The sequence below is a fragment of the Ictalurus punctatus genome, chromosome 12 (genome assembly GCF_001660625.3).
Source record: "Ictalurus punctatus breed USDA103 chromosome 12, Coco_2.0, whole genome shotgun sequence".
Classification (NCBI taxonomy): domain Eukaryota; kingdom Metazoa; phylum Chordata; class Actinopteri; order Siluriformes; family Ictaluridae; genus Ictalurus; species Ictalurus punctatus.
The window spans coordinates 9,713,048-9,732,520 of NC_030427.2; the positions used below are offsets into that span (position 1 = coordinate 9,713,048).

The 19,473-nt window shown below is 40.7% G+C and overlaps 1 protein-coding gene across 3 annotated transcripts in view; it reads right to left on the minus strand.

The window, feature by feature from the left end:
- Positions 1-19,473, minus strand: part of LOC108273123 (testis-expressed protein 2) — a 51,074-nt gene that overhangs the window by 14,700 nt on the left and 16,901 nt on the right. For all 3 annotated transcript variants that reach the window (XM_053684151.1, XM_017482152.3, XM_017482153.3), the window contains 5 exons: positions 9,023-10,541; positions 6,826-7,026; positions 6,147-6,462; positions 3,921-4,138; positions 3,374-3,523 (listed from right to left, as the gene is read on the minus strand). In XM_053684151.1, coding sequence (XP_053540126.1) covers positions 3,374-3,523; positions 3,921-4,138; positions 6,147-6,462; positions 6,826-7,026; positions 9,023-10,516 — 2,379 coding nt within the window. In that variant the 5' untranslated portion in view covers positions 10,517-10,541. The remainder of the gene's footprint in view (positions 1-3,373; positions 3,524-3,920; positions 4,139-6,146; positions 6,463-6,825; positions 7,027-9,022; positions 10,542-19,473) is intronic.

Consider the following 19,473-nt stretch of genomic DNA (forward strand, 5'->3'; position numbering starts at 1 on the left):
ACCATTCCAGATATGGCTTTATTGCGCGGACACGTGCTACTCTTTAAGCGAATGTTAAGAAAACTCTCCACACAGAAAATGTCACCAAAACAACAATTATATATTTCACATAATTTGTTAAATAACCAAACAGTTTTAAATCCATTTATGGTAAATGGTCTGCACTTTTAACTTTAGCGGTTCCAAACTGCTTTACACTGGTTCTCATTCACCCGTTCATTCACACACACCAAAAGGTAGCAGAGCTGCCATGCAAGGCGCGAACTTGCCATCGGGAACAAATTGGGGTTCAGTGTCTTACCCAAGGACACTTCGGCATGTGGAGTCATGTGGGCCGGGGATCGAACTGCCAACCCTATGATTAGTGGACAACCCGCTCTTCCACCTGAACCACAGCCGCCCCATTTATTATTAGTCTTACATTATGTGAAGTGACCTGGTGTATGTGTAAATGAACTTGGATAACTGAGAATTCAACAAGGCTGTATTATAAAATCCAGATTGCAGATCAGCAAGAACCAACCGTGCTTGCTATGAAAAACCAGAAGTGGAAAAATCATTTTGAGGCGTTGGTTCAGGTCCCATGGGGTCTCGGCGAGAGCAGCGTTGAGAGCATTTATTTGGTCTCTATACTGTCTCTGCCATAATACCATCACTGTGGACATGTTCCTGAAACCGCCGGCGTAATCTTATGTTATTCAAAAAAAACTTCGCTTTGCTCTCGATGCTGCGGTCTCACGGAGACCCCGTAGACCCTGAAACAATGAGTATTCTCTTGGTTCTCCTTTCCTACGTGTATAAACTCGCATTTTTTGTCAATATATTTGTCACTTCCTCACATAAAATTCATATACACTCACCACATATTTAAATTTTACTTCCTGTATAAATCACTTTAAGGAACTGTACTAAGAGTACTGTAAGAGTCATTTATTTTCTGTCCCACCCCCCCACTGATAAACATCCCTCCCCAGATATTTGCTCCTAGTCAAGACCAGAGTTGCGTATAACGTGTTACAAATTAACGCGTTACAGTTTTCCAATGACTTTTTCTGATAACGCAGTAATGCATCGCATTACATTTGAAATTTATGTAATCTGATTACAGTTACTGATGTGAATAAAATTGTGTTACAAATTTGTTGTTAAGAAAAACAACATTAAGTAAAATGCACTTTTAAAATAAAAAAAAATCACATTTTGCGCCACTGCCAGGGGAGAAACCTGGCCTGGGAATTCAGGGGCTGTAGCCCAGAAGATTTTTTTCTTTAGCCCTTAATAATTCTCCACTTGGAGCGGTTTGTCATTACATAACTGAACGTCAATAAAAGAAGACCGCCTGTAATTTGATATCTTCAGTGAACAGAGGCGAGGCCAATCAGACAGGGTTTACAGGATATTACGTGGAAACGCTCGTGTATTATTGGCTGATAGTGTCAATTCTGCCAAACACTAGCTCACACGGTCAGTGTGAGGAAAAATGGATATATGCCGATTTTATTTTTAAACCAGTAAAGAGACTGAAACAGTAACATGCTCTGATGCAGAGCAGGAATGCAAGGTATGCAAATGTCTATATGAGTTCCAGTTTACGTGAACATGATATGAGCAGAACATTAGGAAAGACAAATGTAGTTTGCATGGCACTGTAGCAGCTAAACCCATATAAAAAGGGCTCTACGGTAAATTTCCTCTTAGGAACACTTGTGCTCCTAATTACAAAAATTTAGGAGCATGGTTGAAGTTGAGGTTTTTTTAAAGAGAGATGGTAACGTTAATGTGCCACAATACAACACAAGTAGGCATGAGAAAACTTGAGCTTGACAATTATGACAGAATTTAGGAACATAGTCGGAGCCATGACAAATTAATTGAAGTTAATTTCTGATAAACTGAATGTAATATTTTCAGTTAATTTACAGGCTGTATGCAAAAAACAACCGTTACCCTATTCCACCTTGTAAACAAATACAATAAACCTCAATGTTCAGTCTTTGAAGTCGGCTCCTCTTTAATATTTTTAAAGCTAAACTATTAGACATTTTCCAAATTCTCCAAAGCCAATTCTCAAACTGCTCTGTGTATATTGTGTATATATCTGAATAATCTCATGGGATGTGATAGGGTGAGAGTATCTGATTATACAACAACGTTTTATTGTGTAACCTAGCAGTTAGCATGACTGGGAATTTTTTTTTTTTTTTTTTTTAAATGCAATTTAAGCAGAACTTCTAGTACTGTAGGGTCACATACAGTTGCAATCAAAATGATTCAACCCCCAATGCAAATCAGGTTTATTGTCAAAATTTACAGACTTTCAGCTGTTTGCAACGAATAAATCAAACAAAAGAAACTGAAATAGTTCAACACAACGAATGCTTCAAGTGGTTTCCCCAAATTCAACTGAAAATGAAACTTATTATGACTTCTCAAAATTATTCAAGACCTTCATGGCAAGCATCTTTAGTACTTAGTAGAGCACCCTTTTGCTGTTATGACCTGCTGCAAACGGGATGCATAGCCAGACACCAGCTTCCTGAGGAATCTTAACCCGTTCCTCATGAGCAACGGCCTCCAGGTCAGTAATATTCTTGGGTTTGCGTGCTGCAACCGCCGCCTTCAAATCCCACCAGAGATTTTCTATGGGGTTCAAGTCAGGTGACTGTGATGGCCATGTAGAATCTTCCAGGACTTCTTCTGCACCCAAGCCTTGGTGGAATTTGAGGTATGCTTGGGATCATTGTCCTGTTGGAAGATCCAATGACACCCAAGCTTCAGCTTCCTCACAGACGGCATGACGTTTTCTCCTAGGATTTCCTGATACTTCAATGAATCCATCTTCCCTCCACACGCTGCAGGTTTCCAGTGTCAGAGGATGCAAAGCAGCCCCAGAGCATCACCGAGCCACCACCATGCTCGACTGTGGACAGAGTGTTCTTTCTTCATTCTTCTTCCTCCAGATATACCGCTCATCCATGGTGCCAAAAAGGTCCAGTTGCTACTAATGAAGCCCTTGATTATTTGCATCAGGTGTGCTTGACACAACACCTGTTTTGCATATTTGTGCTGTTGTGAGGAAATCTATTAGGGGGTTGAATCATTTTGAAACTGGAGAGGTTTCATTTTCAGTTGAATTTGGTGAAACTACTTGAAGCATTCGTTGTGTTGAACTATTCCAATTGCTTTTGTTTGACTTGTTCATTGCAAACAGCTGAAAGTCTGTAAATTTTGACAATAAACCTGATTTGCAATGGGGGTTGAATAATTTTTATTGTAACTGTAGCCTTCCCATAAATGCAATTTGGCCAAAAAAAGTCTTACACTCCTGAAAATACAGGAAATAGGAGACATGTTTATTTCTCAACAAACTCACCCTGATTTTACTGAGCTTCATCTGAATCTTCTTAGACACCCATTCGGACCAGTGCTGCTCCCTGAAGAAATCCCAAGCGATCCGGCCAATCAGAGCGTTCAGCCAGCTCACAGGCACCTCCTCTTTTTCTTTTACTGGGCTGCTTGGCAACTGATTCACAGGCAGAGACCAGAATCAATAAATGTGTCCAGACGTATATGATCACTTAATAGGAGTCATATTTAAAGAAAAGGCACATGCACAGACTCCAAACACACTCATGTGACCTCTTACCATCATGTGACCTTCATTTTTTTGTACAGGGGGGAAAAAAGAAAAAAAATACCCATCATAATCTAAAAAAGTGTCATGTTAGAAAAAAAAATCTGCAAAATAAAAATGTCTTTTTAATTCAAAATGGTGGCAAAATAATCCATTTATAATGAGAACAGGAGGGTAAAATTATGATAAAGCTAGATTTTTAGTGGAAATTGCAACAAAATGCATGTACAGACACAAGCAAACCAACACACAAATTCAAACACATACTCTTTTCCATGTGCGATACCTTTTTGCCCACACTGGGACTGCTGTGTGGGCTTGCTCCAGGACTGGTGTTGGCACTAGTCGCTTTAGAAGGGCCGACGTAGTTGGCCATGTAGATACTGTATTCCAACAGAGACTTCTGTTTGGCACTTACACTCGACTCTTTCTTAGCTGCCTGGGATGACAGGAACTCATCCAGACTGCCTCTGCTACTGCTGCGACTATGGGACAGTGCTGAAGCTACACACACACACAAAAAATATGCAATTTAAATATCAGCTACAGCTAATGGCATAATAACTCGGATGTCTTCCTGAAAAGTTGCTTCTTAGTCTGTTGCTTCCAGTGAAGGCAGCATGGTGAATGCTTTTCAAAGCAAACACTTACCCTACCTTCACACTCGCAAGCAAAAAAAGCAACAAGGGGAACAATTATTATTGTTTTTTGCATCGCCATGATTTCAGTGACTGCAGCAAGTAACAAAGTGACAACATTCGATTCATGTTACAAATCGAAAAGGTCTGACATTTATTCAGTACCCTACTGTGACAGTCAAATTACTCAAACACCCTGCAGTCTCCCAATGCTCTCCTGGGCAAGACAAACACTAACCAAGTATGACTCTGTACAACTGCACAACGCACTTCACAAAGCTGCATCTGTCACTTTTATATTATGGAACTCATTTTTGTTGCCAATACTGCTGCAATACACAATAGTTTACAGTTTTTATTATCCGGTGTATTTATGGTCTTGCACTTGTCTCATACTGTTGTGCATTTGCTCTTTTGTAGTCTTCCTGCGTACTGTTCCGTGTTGGACCATGGTCCTGAAGAAACAACATTTTGTTCCAGCGTGTACAAGCTATATAGAGGAATAACCAAAAAAAAGTTTCACTTGACTTGATTATAACTAGTTCATACATTCAAAAAGTATCTGTTTACTGTTGGATGCATAAGAAAATCATTGTTGAATCTTTATGAAGACTACAAAGAAAAGTAAAGCTTAACGAAATAGTAGAGATTATCGTTGCCCCTGGTTGCTCTCCGAATCCGACAACAATGCAAGTAACATAGCTATACTACATACAATAGCTATACATAGCTACTAGCATTTGTTATCAGAAAAAAAATTCATTCTCAAAAAAGTGCACGCCTAAAAGTAACAGTAGCAGTCACTACACACACAAAAGGCCAACAACAAGCAGTGAACGTAGGGTTATTTAAAGGCACAGTCAGTGATTTTGACGGTAGTTAGCTGAAGACACGGAGGTCTGTATGTACTGCCTTTCAAAGCTTTGACCTCAAAACATATCCACGTGGTACCCTGGGATGCGACACACTAGCTCAAGAGTGGCGACTTTCGAAAATAATTGCCAGGTCAGTAGAGACACTTCTTTGCCCTGTTCAATATTCTACAATTTACAGGAGAGTCTAGAGGCAGCCAGGGAGGCTGAGACAGAGGTTCTTAAACATTTCGTAGTGGTTTGAACAACATTGAACCAACTACAGTAGAATTACGTCGCACTTCCTGTTTGCACTGTCAATCACCATGGCAACGCCATTTGAGATACTGAAAATTCCTTCGCCGTTTAGTATATGGGACATCTGGACATCGTGCAGTCTACATTTGGTTTGAATCTGATAAATCCAAAGGAGGAGTTTTTAATTAGTGTTGGGCAGAGTTAATGGATGTGATTGCAAAATTCGTCTGTCTTAAAAGAGACTCGTATATCACATTTGGTGCATGCTGGTGAAACTGGATGCCCATAAATAAGAAACCGTCAAAAGGAAAATTATTCTGCCCCATGGTCAATTTTTTGCAAGAACCTGATGGTGATCATTTCTGATGTTTGTCCCAAATTTCGTAAGTTTTTGAGTATGCCCAGCACTTAAAATGGCCAGAGAGTTGGAAAAAGAACAAACAGTCCAAAAAACAAGAGTGTCCCTTGCACCTTTGGTGCTTGGACCCTTAAAAAAACAAAAAAAAAAAAAACAACAAAAAAAAAAACCCAACACACCTAAATAAGATGATTGTTACTGGCACAGGCCTACACAGTACGGAATCGCACCAAATTGCACAATATTAAAACACTGGCCCATACACAAACCTAATCTTATCAACAGCAAGCCATCCACTTGGAGCTGATTTCAATGGCCAGTATGCTCATTCTAGATTTATGTGTCTCACTAAACGCATCTATATTAATATTATTAGTAGAATTGATAGAGTGGAAGCACACACTCACCACTCTTGCTAGTTGGCAGGCTCGCTGCCTTCTTAGCTGCTTCAGATTTGAGTTTCGAGGCTAGAAGAATTCGCCGGAACCACTCCTCTTTTTCCCTTCCCGTTCTTCCAAACAAGTAGATGGTGGGCAGTTCACGGTCTGAACCCGCCCTTCCTCCTTCCTGTGAACCTGCAATGTCCTGATTCTCCTTCTCGTCTGAGGCTCGGTCTGCTTCTGCTTTAGACATGAAGTCATCCTGCTTGGCCAGCTCAATGCATACCGGGTACTTCTTGTTCCACACCCGCTTCCTGGCGAGACTCTGGGGCACCAGGGACACCTGGACAGAAGAAGAGGACTGGTTAAAATTAGACAGGCATCAAGACCTGGGGCAGGAAAAAAAACAACTTGGACAATCCCCACATTTCAAAATTTTAACACTTCCCCTCACAGTCTCCTCTTGCTGGAAATCCCGATATGTTCTTTTTCAAAACAGCAAAAAACTTGATGGCTCGAGTTCAGAAATGTAACAGGAGCAACCAATGTTCATGTGTAGCCGTAGTGTTGATGTAGTTAATCAAAAATGGTATATTCTTTACATCCCATCAGGTAGGAGATTCTATGCAATGTTTAGCATATGAGAAGTTTAAAGCTTCGTTCCACACACACACACACACACACACACACACACACACACACACACCTTGCTGTCTGTAAGATCATAGATTTTCTGGCTGATGTACGTGATGTCGGGTTTGGATTCGTTGTAACTGGCTCGCCGGGCGATGTTCTTGTTGGGTTTGGAGATCCGCAAAGTCGAGCCTTCCAAGCGCACGAACACTGAATGGGTAAGTGTTGCATGGTATGTTTCTGGGTTGTAGTTCTGAATCTCATTCATCCAACCCTGCAGGAAGAAATATGCAAACAGCATTAAAGCATTAAACACAAATGCACATTTGCGATTTTGACCGTTTTGACCTTTATGGTAACTGCTTGTTGTGGGGCTTGTGGTTAGGGCTCGGAACTCAATAACCCACCTAAAAACCTCGGAAGTGTCACTTCTCGGACAAATCCTTTTAAACTTAACCCAAATTTAATTGTCTGTAGTCTTCAGACAAAACTAAAATGAAAACCAGTACAAAGAATGAAACCTCTCTTCCCACAGGATATAGAACAAAATATTTTGGGATGGGATGTAGGTCACCTGGGATTATTTTATGGGTGTGGTTTTGTTACATAATTTGAACAGTAATAAGACGAGTTCCACAAAAGAAAATGCACATATTCGAGATCGTCTAACCAACTGCTTTTAACTATTCTGCCGACTCTAACAAGGAATTAAGGCGACTGGGATTGTTCTTTTGCAGGTCTGAGATTACATAGAGACTTTTTTTTCCCCCCAAAGAAAAGAAACAACAACAACAACAACAACAACAAAGGCTTCCCCTATGGTAGACATTTTTACATCCAATCTAAAAATGCATTTAATATCCTAGGTGTTCGACTCTTAAAAGTCTGTAGGATCAAGTCTTCTATTCGGTCCTGCCTTTTATTTTTTTTTAAAAAAAAGCTTTTTATTATTTTATTCATTTATTTAATTTTATTAGTATTTTATTTCATTGCTGCCTGGAAGCGATTGATTTTACTGCATACGTCTTTAAATGTGCTATATAAATAGAGGTTACAACTTGAATCGGCTGTTTGCGCTTGTGCGTTTATTCACCACGTGGCATGTTGTAAGACTTTTCTTTCACACCCACATTACCTGACCAATCACAACAAAAATGTCCACAAGCTATAAGCTATACAAGCGCCGCAGGCTGGGTTGGCAGGCCGGGGTGGCAGGCCTTTTTCTTCAGAACTAGTCTATGCCATGAATCATTTGGTGTTTTTTTTTGTTTCTCTCTTTTTCTTTTTTTGGCTGGCCATGGGTTGAAGATTAGGAGTGGTGAAACCAACCAGCATCTGTTAGTACTTTGGAGAAACCAGTATGACCACATTTTCATCATGTTCTACCCATTCGTAAGGATGACGATCTTCACACTCTTACGCAAAACAAATCTTAGCCAAATAAACTTCCAATCCAACCTGCCAGTATACCAGCTAAATATGCTGATGTTTGAGCACCAAGTAGTAATCCTTTGAATTTGCATCATAATTTGCTAGATTATCCAAGCTCCCCAGACAAAATCCACCACATCCACCAATACCAGCACCTCATTGTACAATGTCAATAGGCTGCACCCGTGAAAGAATACAACAGCATAAAACTGTAAGCAAGTTTGCCTTTTATAATTCACGTCTAAGCAGAACACAACACAACACTGACGCCTCCACGTTCCCGCATGACTGCACGAGTCACATACCAATTTGGCTCTACGCATCTTGCAATGACCATGATGAAACACTGGTACATTTTAGCATGCAAAAATCACCACACCGCGATCTTTTTCAACTTGTGGGAATATTTGGAACAACAAAATAGGCACTTACAAATTCTGTACTTGACAGGATCGGTGCTGTTATTAAGGGGAGGGGTGGCATATCAAAGTATTTAAAAAGAAATAAAAACACATGCAGACTGTCTGGGAAGCTTCCATCACAGTACCACAGTCACATTATATATTTTCGCAGTTTGATTAAACATTAACCTTCTTTCTCAGCCTGGGGTAGGAGTGGAAAACGCCCTCTTATGACACAAAGGTCCCAGACAGTTCTTAATAGCGCTGGGTATATCTACAAGCTTGTTTCAAATTATGATGAGGGAGAGGTTCAAGAATGCCAGAGCCAGGAGGCTATCTTTAGAAGCAATAAACCTTCTAATAGTGAGTAAAATAAACGTGTGTCAGAAATTATTAGGTTTTCTTATACAATAAACTACTTTTAGAGGGAAGACCTACCTTGAAGATGCCTGGTTCTTTGATATCCAACTGTGCCACGTTCCACAGATCCCTCGGGGATCTTAAACGTCTAATTCCTTGTAGCTTTGGGCCTGTTAGCCACACTACACCAATGGCCAGCATGAACCCTAATGCTACACCCAGCAACATTCCTCCAAGGTAAGTGGGCAAAGGTAGGATAAAGTATCCATAAGTAATAATGGTCAGAGCTAACAAAGTCTTACGTGGAATACTATATGCTGACACCAACTCTCTCTCATCTTGACGAAAAGTGTTTGTGCTCGGACTAGCAGGCTTGGAAGCACCGCTTCCTGTCTTCACGTCCTCAGTACGATCAACATGCACCTCTGTATCCACAGAGAAATCAAAGTCTTCACTGTAAAGTTCACAGAACTCTTGGTCATCCTGCTTGGCCAGTGCCGACATGGAGCACGTGTCCAGTCCCAGAGAGGACGGACAAGGTTTGGCAGTCTTGCTTTCAGCAGCTGAGGCCAGCTCAGCTGCCTCTGGGGTAACACCTTCACCATCAAGGTCACCTTCTTCCTCCTTGATACTGTAATTATTGTTGCTTTCAAGATGGCCATTTAGAGTGGAGAAACTTGTCAATTCTGTGGCACTGGATGAAAGAGGTTTGGGTCTGTAAATACTGGAAGAGTCATCGCCAATGAACTTGCTAATCAATTGCAAAGGATCGGCCATGGCTTCTGAAAGACGCCGTTTCGTGTCTTCAATGCGCGCCTCCACCTCGGACACCTTAAACGAGAAGGTGCGGTTGTCAGGTGAGGTTAACGGAGAAGTTGGAGCAGTTTTGGAGTCTCCCACACTTGCAGTGGCTCGGGATTGGGTAAACTGTTTGAAGAGATGCAGGTTGAGGCGGGAGTCTGAAGGGCGGTTTGATCCCGAGGGATCCTGGGTCGTGTCTGTAGACAAAGATTTGACAAAATTTTTCATCATCTGCCGATGGCGCAAATGTGGAGGAACAGGGACTCCTTCCCGGGGCTCCAAATCTGTAGACAAAGACTTCATGAGGCTGAGAAAGGCCTTGTCCATTGAGGGAAGGGACACCGATTTGGAGGGTGAGGCGTTAGCGGAGCCTGATGAGGATCCGGTCCCCTTTGTAGGCTCAGCCGAAGTAGAGCACGTTAAACTGTGTTCCTGCTTATTAGTGTTCTGTTGACCTGCCATGGCTGAAAGGGACTCAACTGCATCGAAATTACCGACAGACTTCATCTCTGTATCTCCTTCAAGAACAAGGTCTTCACTTGCTTCCAAAGCCGTTACTACTCCTTGACTGGTCGTCATTGTGTCGCTCGGCAGGTCTAACGGTCCATATATGACCTCTTCCTCCTGATCCTCTTCCTTGCCCATTGCAGAGAAATGGATGGTGATGGACTCTCGGGATAGCGAGCGCTGCACATTTAGTTTAGGAGCAGAAGATGGCCTGAAAGATGAGAGCAGGGGTCGATCAACATGATCATCCTCTCCGCTAGCCATCACGGTGCTCCTGTAGTCTCAGAGCCTGCACAGTACCGAGAGACAAGAAACAAAACGTAGGTCAGAGGAAATCGAGTTAACAAAAATATATTCGTACATATACAGTTTTTTTAAAAACACCATCATACAAGTCATCTCAGTGTATCCTTTTGGTCAGGGCACATTTAAAATGTTGATATTTTAAGAAACGTGGGCACATTTCTTCCATTCCAGTTATTTGGTATAGGTTTGTTATTTGGTAAAAAGTGTCATGATGAAATGAAGTCACTCTTCATCCTTATAGACTGACTTGAGAATTTACGCCACTTAAACCAGGCTCAGTGTATCGATCTTGAGTGCACTTACTGGCAATTTTCAGATCGTATTGCACTGAAATCAATCCTGAGGTCAGAAGACTGTGCCATTTTGAACTAAGCTAAAGCACAGTGGAGAAACGGCTTGACTTCTATGAAGTCGTTGGGACGAAGAAGAATCTCCAGCTGTAATTTCCACAGTGACACTGTGACCTCGGCCTTTTAGTCATCTTCCCACACTCGTAAATCCCCACACAATAACAGCAAGCGTTCTTCACAACCCCTTTGAACCACAACATAGATACTAACTCCGAACATACTGTCTTTCCATTTTATCACCTTTCATTTTTCTATCTGGGCAATGCCCTTAACGGCAGAGATGACGCCAGAGCCACTCTATAAAAGACAACAGATATTAAAAAGGCCTTGATGTTTACTGCTATGGAAGAAAAAACCCTTAAGAACCCTACTGGGATTTACAGTCATTAAAATCACAAATAATTCTACGTACAGACAAATCACCAAAAAAAAAAAATGAACCTTGATTTGAGACTGAATAATGTCTCATTGAAGAGCTGGACATCAGAAGCATTCCTCTGAGAGATGAACAATCCATGTGGAAATTAAACTGTGCAAAGGAATTTTTTTAATCATGGTTTCTCTCGGTCTACTAAATACACCATTATATAATGGTTGCATGTTTTGTAATGGACAATAAACATTAGGTTTTAGCATGGACTCGAAGAAGAATGACCACAACCATGGACAGACATTCAGTACTGACTAGCTCACGATCTTTAACACCACCAAGGAAAGTTTCATACAGTTCACCTTTCCCCTCAAGCTACAATTTAACCAAAAATAAAAGTCACAAATATAAACGCTCATGACCTGTAATTTAAATAAACTCCAATTAATACAATCTAAAATTCTTCATAGAACCTGTAGAAGAACCATAAACTGTCCTGTTTTCAGATTCAGCTGTGGTAATGCATCCCCGAGCCTTAACAGATAATTACTTTTAAGCTTTCTGGCTCTGTTCTTACAGCTAGAATTTCTTGTAGGAGGTAATGGCCAAGCTACATTTTATAACGCTGCATCCTAAACTCAAATTGGTTTTGGCAGAAGAATGCAGGTTCTTGGAGTTTCTTTATACTGAAAATAGCGTGCTGGCTCTCCCACAGGAAGTAACGGAATCTTTCCCAAAGTCAATCTGGAAGGAATATATATTATTTCTACTGGTCAGTTTATACAAAGTAAAATACAGGTGTGATCTTTCCAGATGTGTGCAAGCACAAAAGCATTACTGGTCTGACGGATTTGGAGGGGGTAAAAATCACAGAGATACTTATATCAAGCTAGAGATAATCACAGATAATTACTCCACCGCCCCATGCAAAACTAGTCCAATCCAAAATGATAAGTTTGTTCATTCATTATCTTCAGTATCCTGGTAAGCGTTGCATCAAACCTATTCAACGAATACTAGCTGGTAGGTTGGACACCAATACCTGATCATCTTAAACAGTCAGGAGTCGTCAATATATCACGACCTGAGATGCGCCTGAAACTAGACTATACACAGATGGAAGAAAAACAACATTTCATGTATTAACCAGAGCAAAGAGACGGACTTGGTTTAAACGTATTGATGTTAGATATGTGCTAAAACTTAAAAGCACCTGATCAGAACCTAATATCATAATGAGATATCGATGTGGCTTTGTTTTTCTAATTGCTGTCGATTCATTCAGACTGCTCAGGCAGAAAGATCCTTCAGCTACGGATACCAAGAGTCACTACAATTCAAGTCTCCCAAGAGTCTCGTGTTAATTAAAGAGCCTAGCTGCGATCCTCCTTTAAATCGTCACTTAGAGACCAGGTTTAGAAAAAGTGTCTTAGAACCGGACAATGACCAAATTGTAATCACAACACCCCCTACACACGAAATCTGTGCTCTTACCACAAATGCAACCGGTTATCCGAGACTAGATTGGAGCTACAAAGCTGATAAGGAAGGGAAGCTTATATACCAGTTTAGCCTTGTGCAAACTGCATGCTTAAGTGACTAAAAGCATTGTTCATCATCACATGGATAACAAATGATTAGCGGCAATGGCGAAAACATGCTAATGGACCAAAAATACATATCCTTATTACCTCATGCTCACAAAATATTTATTTATGGCAGCCCATTTTCTGCACGAGCCCAGCTCAGAACACAGTTTGACACCGTAAGCGGAAAGTCCCAATCTTATTCAATCCCAGATCAATTGTTAGAGGATCGTCATATGATCCGACATGGAGAAGACGTCATCATGTAACGCGTTACGGAATTAGTCCATCTGATTGGGATCGTCTCGTACAGTGCAATCCAAGTAAAAATCTTAAAACAGCAGAGACATCGCACAATGTAGGACTCTCCACCCAATTTTTTTTTTTTAAATCATAATTTTAATGACATGCCATCTTGTATGTGAAAACCGTATAATCTTAATCGCTATAGATTTTGTTTATGTCCTGCTGACCCAGTTTAATGTGGTTTATCGATCTCTGGTTATGATCAGATCACTAAAAATATATGTTTGTACACTGTAGAAACAATTTATTTAGTCTGAAATAGTTCTATACTCAAACAAAACTGAGAAAATACTGTTTCTAGAAGCTACACTGAAAAAAACCCCAAAAAACCCCACAATAAATCAATGGTGCAGTAAATATGACCAAAGGAATATGATTTTTACATGAAAAATATTATTATAATTAATGAAATGCTTTATGTTGTAAACGTATGTCTAAAATAAGCCCGAAGTGCTTATCTTACTTAGTTTACTTGGTTAAATTTACTATTATTATTATTTCGGAACTGCACAAAAAACTAGAAAAACGAGATTTGAATCGATTGGATAATTGATTCGAATTGACTCGCATACGCTTTTATGGAAACGTAAACAGATTTAATTTTCAACGTTATGGATGGATCGTTTTCTTGTTTTGTGTTGGCTTGAAGGATGTACTACGACATGTTTTGCAAGAGCGCTCAAATGTACATAATTCGACTGACCCGTTTTATTTGTGCAATAAATACTATATAATATAATAACCCTCGCTGCCATGTAAAACCGTATTTAAGCATACGCTTAGTTACATTTACTAAGCGTTTATGCGTGGAAACTGTTACCACACTTTTCTTAAGGAAATCTCACTCATTAGTTTCTTCAGCGTATAACCATTGCGAGTTCGGCTCTGAGGCAAACGGCATGACTCGTACCGTTGCGTCCGAGTGCCAGGCTAACGCGCTCCCAAACGCCCTAATCGTCGTTTAACCGGAGTGACAAAAGCAAGCTCACTTCAGCATTATCACATGATCGAGGGAGCTGTGGGTCATGAGTACAATGACACTATTCTTCAGCTATAAACCTCCACAAGCTGCCAAAGCACATCCTCGTTTTCACACACTGCTACAGTCTGAGCTGGCCTTAAACTCCATCTGTCTCCAAGAGCACACATAAACAAACACACAGTGTACATACAGAGTGTTAATTAGGAGTTCAAACAAAAGGTGCGATGTTCCAAGTTGCTTAGGATCGAGAAGTAAGTCATGGCGCGGTGGTTTAATAGCCTATATTGAAGATTAAACCTGATACATTGGTACTCCGTGCCTTAAATGGCAGGGTCGCTTTAATTACTGCACTGTGTTAATCTACTGAGCTCATCTCATTACGAGAGAAAATAGAAAAACCACCACCATTTCACTCTACACACACAGACACGCGCAAGCCCCACAAGATCAAATCAGACCGAGGAGTTAAACAGTGATACAATCGTGTAAACAAAGCAAGATTAATCTAATGTGTACTAATGACCTCATTACATATACACATGATATACACATGATATCATTACAGCTGACCAAACAGCGTTTTTGTCTGATATTCAACATTACACCTCATTGACTTCCATCCAGGCAGAGAGCATGGGGGATAGTAAAAGGAATGACAAGAAAGACAATTAATTCCCCTTATCTGAAACTTAACAGGTTTGTAGAACAAGTAGCATTGTGAAAATTCTAAGGCAAAAGTATGAATACTGAACTCTCCTGTAGGTCACCAATACCAAAAACGTTCACGCTGGAGCAATTTCAAATCTCACCAAATGAGCCAAGTACGTCTACAGCGGCCATCCGTCTAATCCACACTGTTTCGTCTGTGCCACCAGTGCAACAGCATCCATGACGTACACTTACATGGCCAAAAATGTGTGGACACCTGACCATCACACCCATTTGTGGTTCTTCCCCAAACTGTTGTCTTTTTATGCCGTAGCATTACAATTTCTCTTCATTGGAACCAAGAGGCCCAAACATGTTCCAGCATAATGTCCCTGTGCACAAATTGAGCTCCATGAAGACATGGTGTATTAAGGTTGGAGTGGCCTTTCACAGAGCCCTGACCTCAACCCCACTGAACATCTTTGGGATGAACTGGAATGCCGAATGCACCCCAGACCTCCTCACCCAACATCAGTGACTACGTTTACATGGAGAGCAGTAATGTAATTATTGACCTTACTCTGATTAAGATAATAATGTGATTAAGGTGTTTACATGAGTCGCTTTTAGAATACTCCTGTCATGTTCCCGTTTTACATGTTATAGAACATAATTAGATTAACAGCCCGAGTCATTACGTCACCGCGCCACGCCGTCCGACGTCCCTCCAGAATTTCACGCATCGACATACAGTTCGTCTTCGTTATGGTACCGTATACAGTTTTGGGTGTTTTTATTGAATTTTTTTACGAACGCTTTAAGTGCAGTTAATTATTTGTAATGTTATACGTGCAAATAGACGACTGCTTGAAGCGGTGGGTGTGTCCCAAATCGCGTAGTTACCGTCTATATAGTAGCCGGGATACATGTATTTCTCCCCACTACAGGCCTATAGTAGGAAAGTATGTGATTTGGGACACAGCCGAACTCTCTTGTTCGCCGTACAACGTAAAACTGCCGTGTGTGATCGTGTCCTGTCGCAAAATGCGGTGAAAACTCCCACACGACGTTCATAATGTGATTAAGGTGTCTACATGTCACTACTACACGTCCATAATGCGACTAAAACAGGAGTACTCCACCTGTCTTAATTAGATTATTGCTTACTTCGATTGTGACCTTAATTAGATTAAGGTAAGTAAAAAGTGCTGTTTACATGGTAGGTTTCTTAATTAGATTAAGAGTGGATTATTGTTGTCCATGTAAACGCAGCTAGTGACTGACCTCACTAATGCTCTTGTGGCTGAATGGGAAAATCCCCACAGACACATTCCAAAATCTGGTGGAAAGACTTAAGAGTGGAGGTTATTATAATAGAAAAGAGGGACTAAATCTGGAAAGGAATGTTCAACAAGCACATACGACTGTGATGATGTTCACAAACGGTTGGCCATATAGTGCAGACAGTAGGCGCTGTGCCAAGCGGGAAGGCAAATAAACCACATATGCATTCACGCCTTTGTGCGAAGAATGATGAGCCTAAAGCGTGTTAGAACTAACTGAGGATCTGTACATTTTTAATAAAGATAAGCCTGTATTATGTCTTTATTACTCTGCATTCATACTAGCAAACGACAAAGCAAAAGGTGAACATTCACTTTCTATGTGCCTTGGACATAGATTCCTTGGACCGTTTGTACGGTATGTGTGCGGTACAAACTTTTCTTTCCATTTCCCTTCTCAAAAATTTAGTTCCTATCTGCACTTAGTTCTTATGTCCTGCTGGACTTTAAAAAATAAATAAATAAATAAAATGGCAGAAAAGCATATAACCTCGGTTTGATCTTATCCCATCATATACAATCTCTCACTAAACGTGTATAGAGACATTGCTGAATTCTTCAAAGCTTTGATTTTCGTTGTAGCGATCACTGGAATCTCTATGGAGTGTTTCAAGCTCATAGATTTAGCTTGTAATTTGCTAATAGCTAATACAAAGCCTCTCATGCAAGATGTAAATCAAAGAACACACTATACAATTTGTCTACTAGTCTTTTCATCTAAACTCAAAATGCTGGATGGATGGTACAGCGCACACAAGACACAAACCAACAGCCACAGGAACTTTTTGTCTAATCTACACATACGCGTTTGTCGTTATTTCTATGAGCCTAAAGCCGTGTTTAGGAATTCGAGTTGGTTAAAGAAATTTAGATCCCATGGACTTTGCAGCATATTTATATACTAAAGCTTATTAGTATATTGTACGTTATTGGAGTTTATATCAAATGTGAACATGTCATCAGTAACACCTTAGTTCTCGACGGGTTAAAGACAAACCCGTTAGCTATCTAATCAAAAATAATCTACTGTGTATTTGCTGACTCAAAGAACACACTTCTAACCCATTGATCTGCGCAGGCAACAGGTTTAACGGACCAATCAGTAGCCAAGAGATTCAGTAAGAGCCAAGTGATAGTCACAACACCCACTGTTTCCATTTTTTAAATGGAATGTGCTAAACAAAAGATTAGGAAATTGTACAATCTAAGCAATGCTTTAAAAAGGTACTCTGCAAGTTCTGTAAAAGCCATTCACAACTGTTTAGGACTGGAGAATCTTAACCTAAAACAATCCCATGTTTGCTTAAGGTGGGCAATGCATAATATCTTTACAGATCTTATCCAAATAGTATTATTAGTCCTAATATCATGTTCGCCTGGCCTTGTACGTGCAAATCAATACAAGAGGTACACAAACTAAAAATTTTTACAAAAAAAACTGGGCCATGGTGCTTAACATTTTCTTTTTCTGGTTGTTGGACTACCGTAAGAGTAATAAGAAAAAAAAAATACTGGTTTATAATCGGTTCATAAAGAGCCTAGTGAAAAGGATCACAGGAGCATCTGCTTGTCCCGTGCACCCAGGCCAGCAACTTGTCCACCTCCGACTTTAAATTTTAAAATTGTGTCCATTTCCAAGAGCACAGTGGCCTCGCACCTCCGGGGTTGGGGTTTTGATTCTCTGCCCTGTGTGCACGGAGTTCGCATGTTCTCCCCGTGCTTTGGGGGTTTCCTCCAGGTGCTCCAGTTTCTTCCCCCAGTCCAAAGACTGGAGTCTAAATTGTCCGTCGTGTGTGAATGGGTGTGTGAGTGGATTGGATGCCAACGCTTCAGTGCACAATCGCATGCACAGTGTCCCCTGCCTTGTACCCCGAGACCCCTGGGATAGGCTTCCTGTGACCCCGTGTAGGATAAGCGGTACAGAAAATGGATGGATGGCTGTCCATTTCCCGGGCGCCATTATGACTCACACAGTCAAAATCCTGCAAGGATCCCAAGCAACCATCACAGCAACAAGTAACATGCAATGCATCAGGTTTAATATTATTTAAATTCTTTTGAAGAAATACCACCGGGGAATTTGCAGTGAAAGCAGTCCACAGGAAGCGAGTGTGAGCTGGAAAGTGAAGTGGGTCAGCACCATCAATATTGGCACTCCCACTCGGGACTGAAGACATAACCTGGCTGAGCTGCCGTAATCCCGTTCGCTTGGGCCGACGTTTATCAGGCTACTGAGTGAAAGGGGATCAAGTGGACTTTAATCTAATGATGTGGCTCACAAAAACAGTCCAAGGCACCACCACATACTCTGCAAATTTATCTTCCGCCTGGTAATGATCAAACCCTGGGTCTGGGAGTCACTGCTGCTGTAACAGGGGTGACGGGTGCAAAGATTTACCTTTCTGAAATGGTACACCAGTCACAATATTTATGATACAACACTGCTGCACTGATTCCTATAAGAAAAATACATCATGCTTTAGTGCCTGTCAGGCACAGTGAAGGAAGAGTGAGACTGGGAAGCAAAAACGTACCCATAAAAAATAAATAAATAAATAAAATAAAAATAATCCTTCATACATGGCTTGATGATCACAAAATGGATCTTCTGATCCACCCCAAATGAATTTTTATTTCTCAAGTGCACCAAGAAAACCTGCCTTCATCCTCCTAACCATGATAAAGCTCCATAAACCCTCTCATGTTAACGGCTGTGGCCTTTCTTTGTCCTGCGTGCGTCTTACCGCCCACTCCAACAACAAGAATATAAAACCTACCGTAGTTGATCCGCTGCTTCGGACCACGAAGAGGTAAGAACTTTTTCTTTTAGGCATATTAATGAGCTTGAACAAATGCTTACCAATCTCTTTCCAGAATCAAGAATATGAAGGGGGGAAAAAAAAAAGAAAAAAGAACAGTGACTAAACTGCACAAAATCTGTTATATAACAGTTACATAACTTTAATATGTTAGCGCACACAGTCAGACTCTATTCAGGCTGAAATAACGTCTTTACACGTGACTAGAAAACAGCACAGCTCTGAAATGTTAACCAAGGACTTTCTGCCTTCTTTGTCAGATGTGAACACAATGATTCGTCACCAGAGACAGTATCGGGTGAGGATATACACTGGCTACTTGAAGCCGTCCTTCCCAGGGATTCCTCACTTATTTTCTCTAGCAAGACAGTGGCAACAATGGAAATAACAGATGGTGGTTAGGAGGACGGAGGCAGGTTTTCTTGGTGTGCTTGAGAAATAGAAATGCAATTGGGGTGGATCAGAAGATCCATTTTGTGATCATCAAGCCAATGTATGAAGGTTTTTTTTT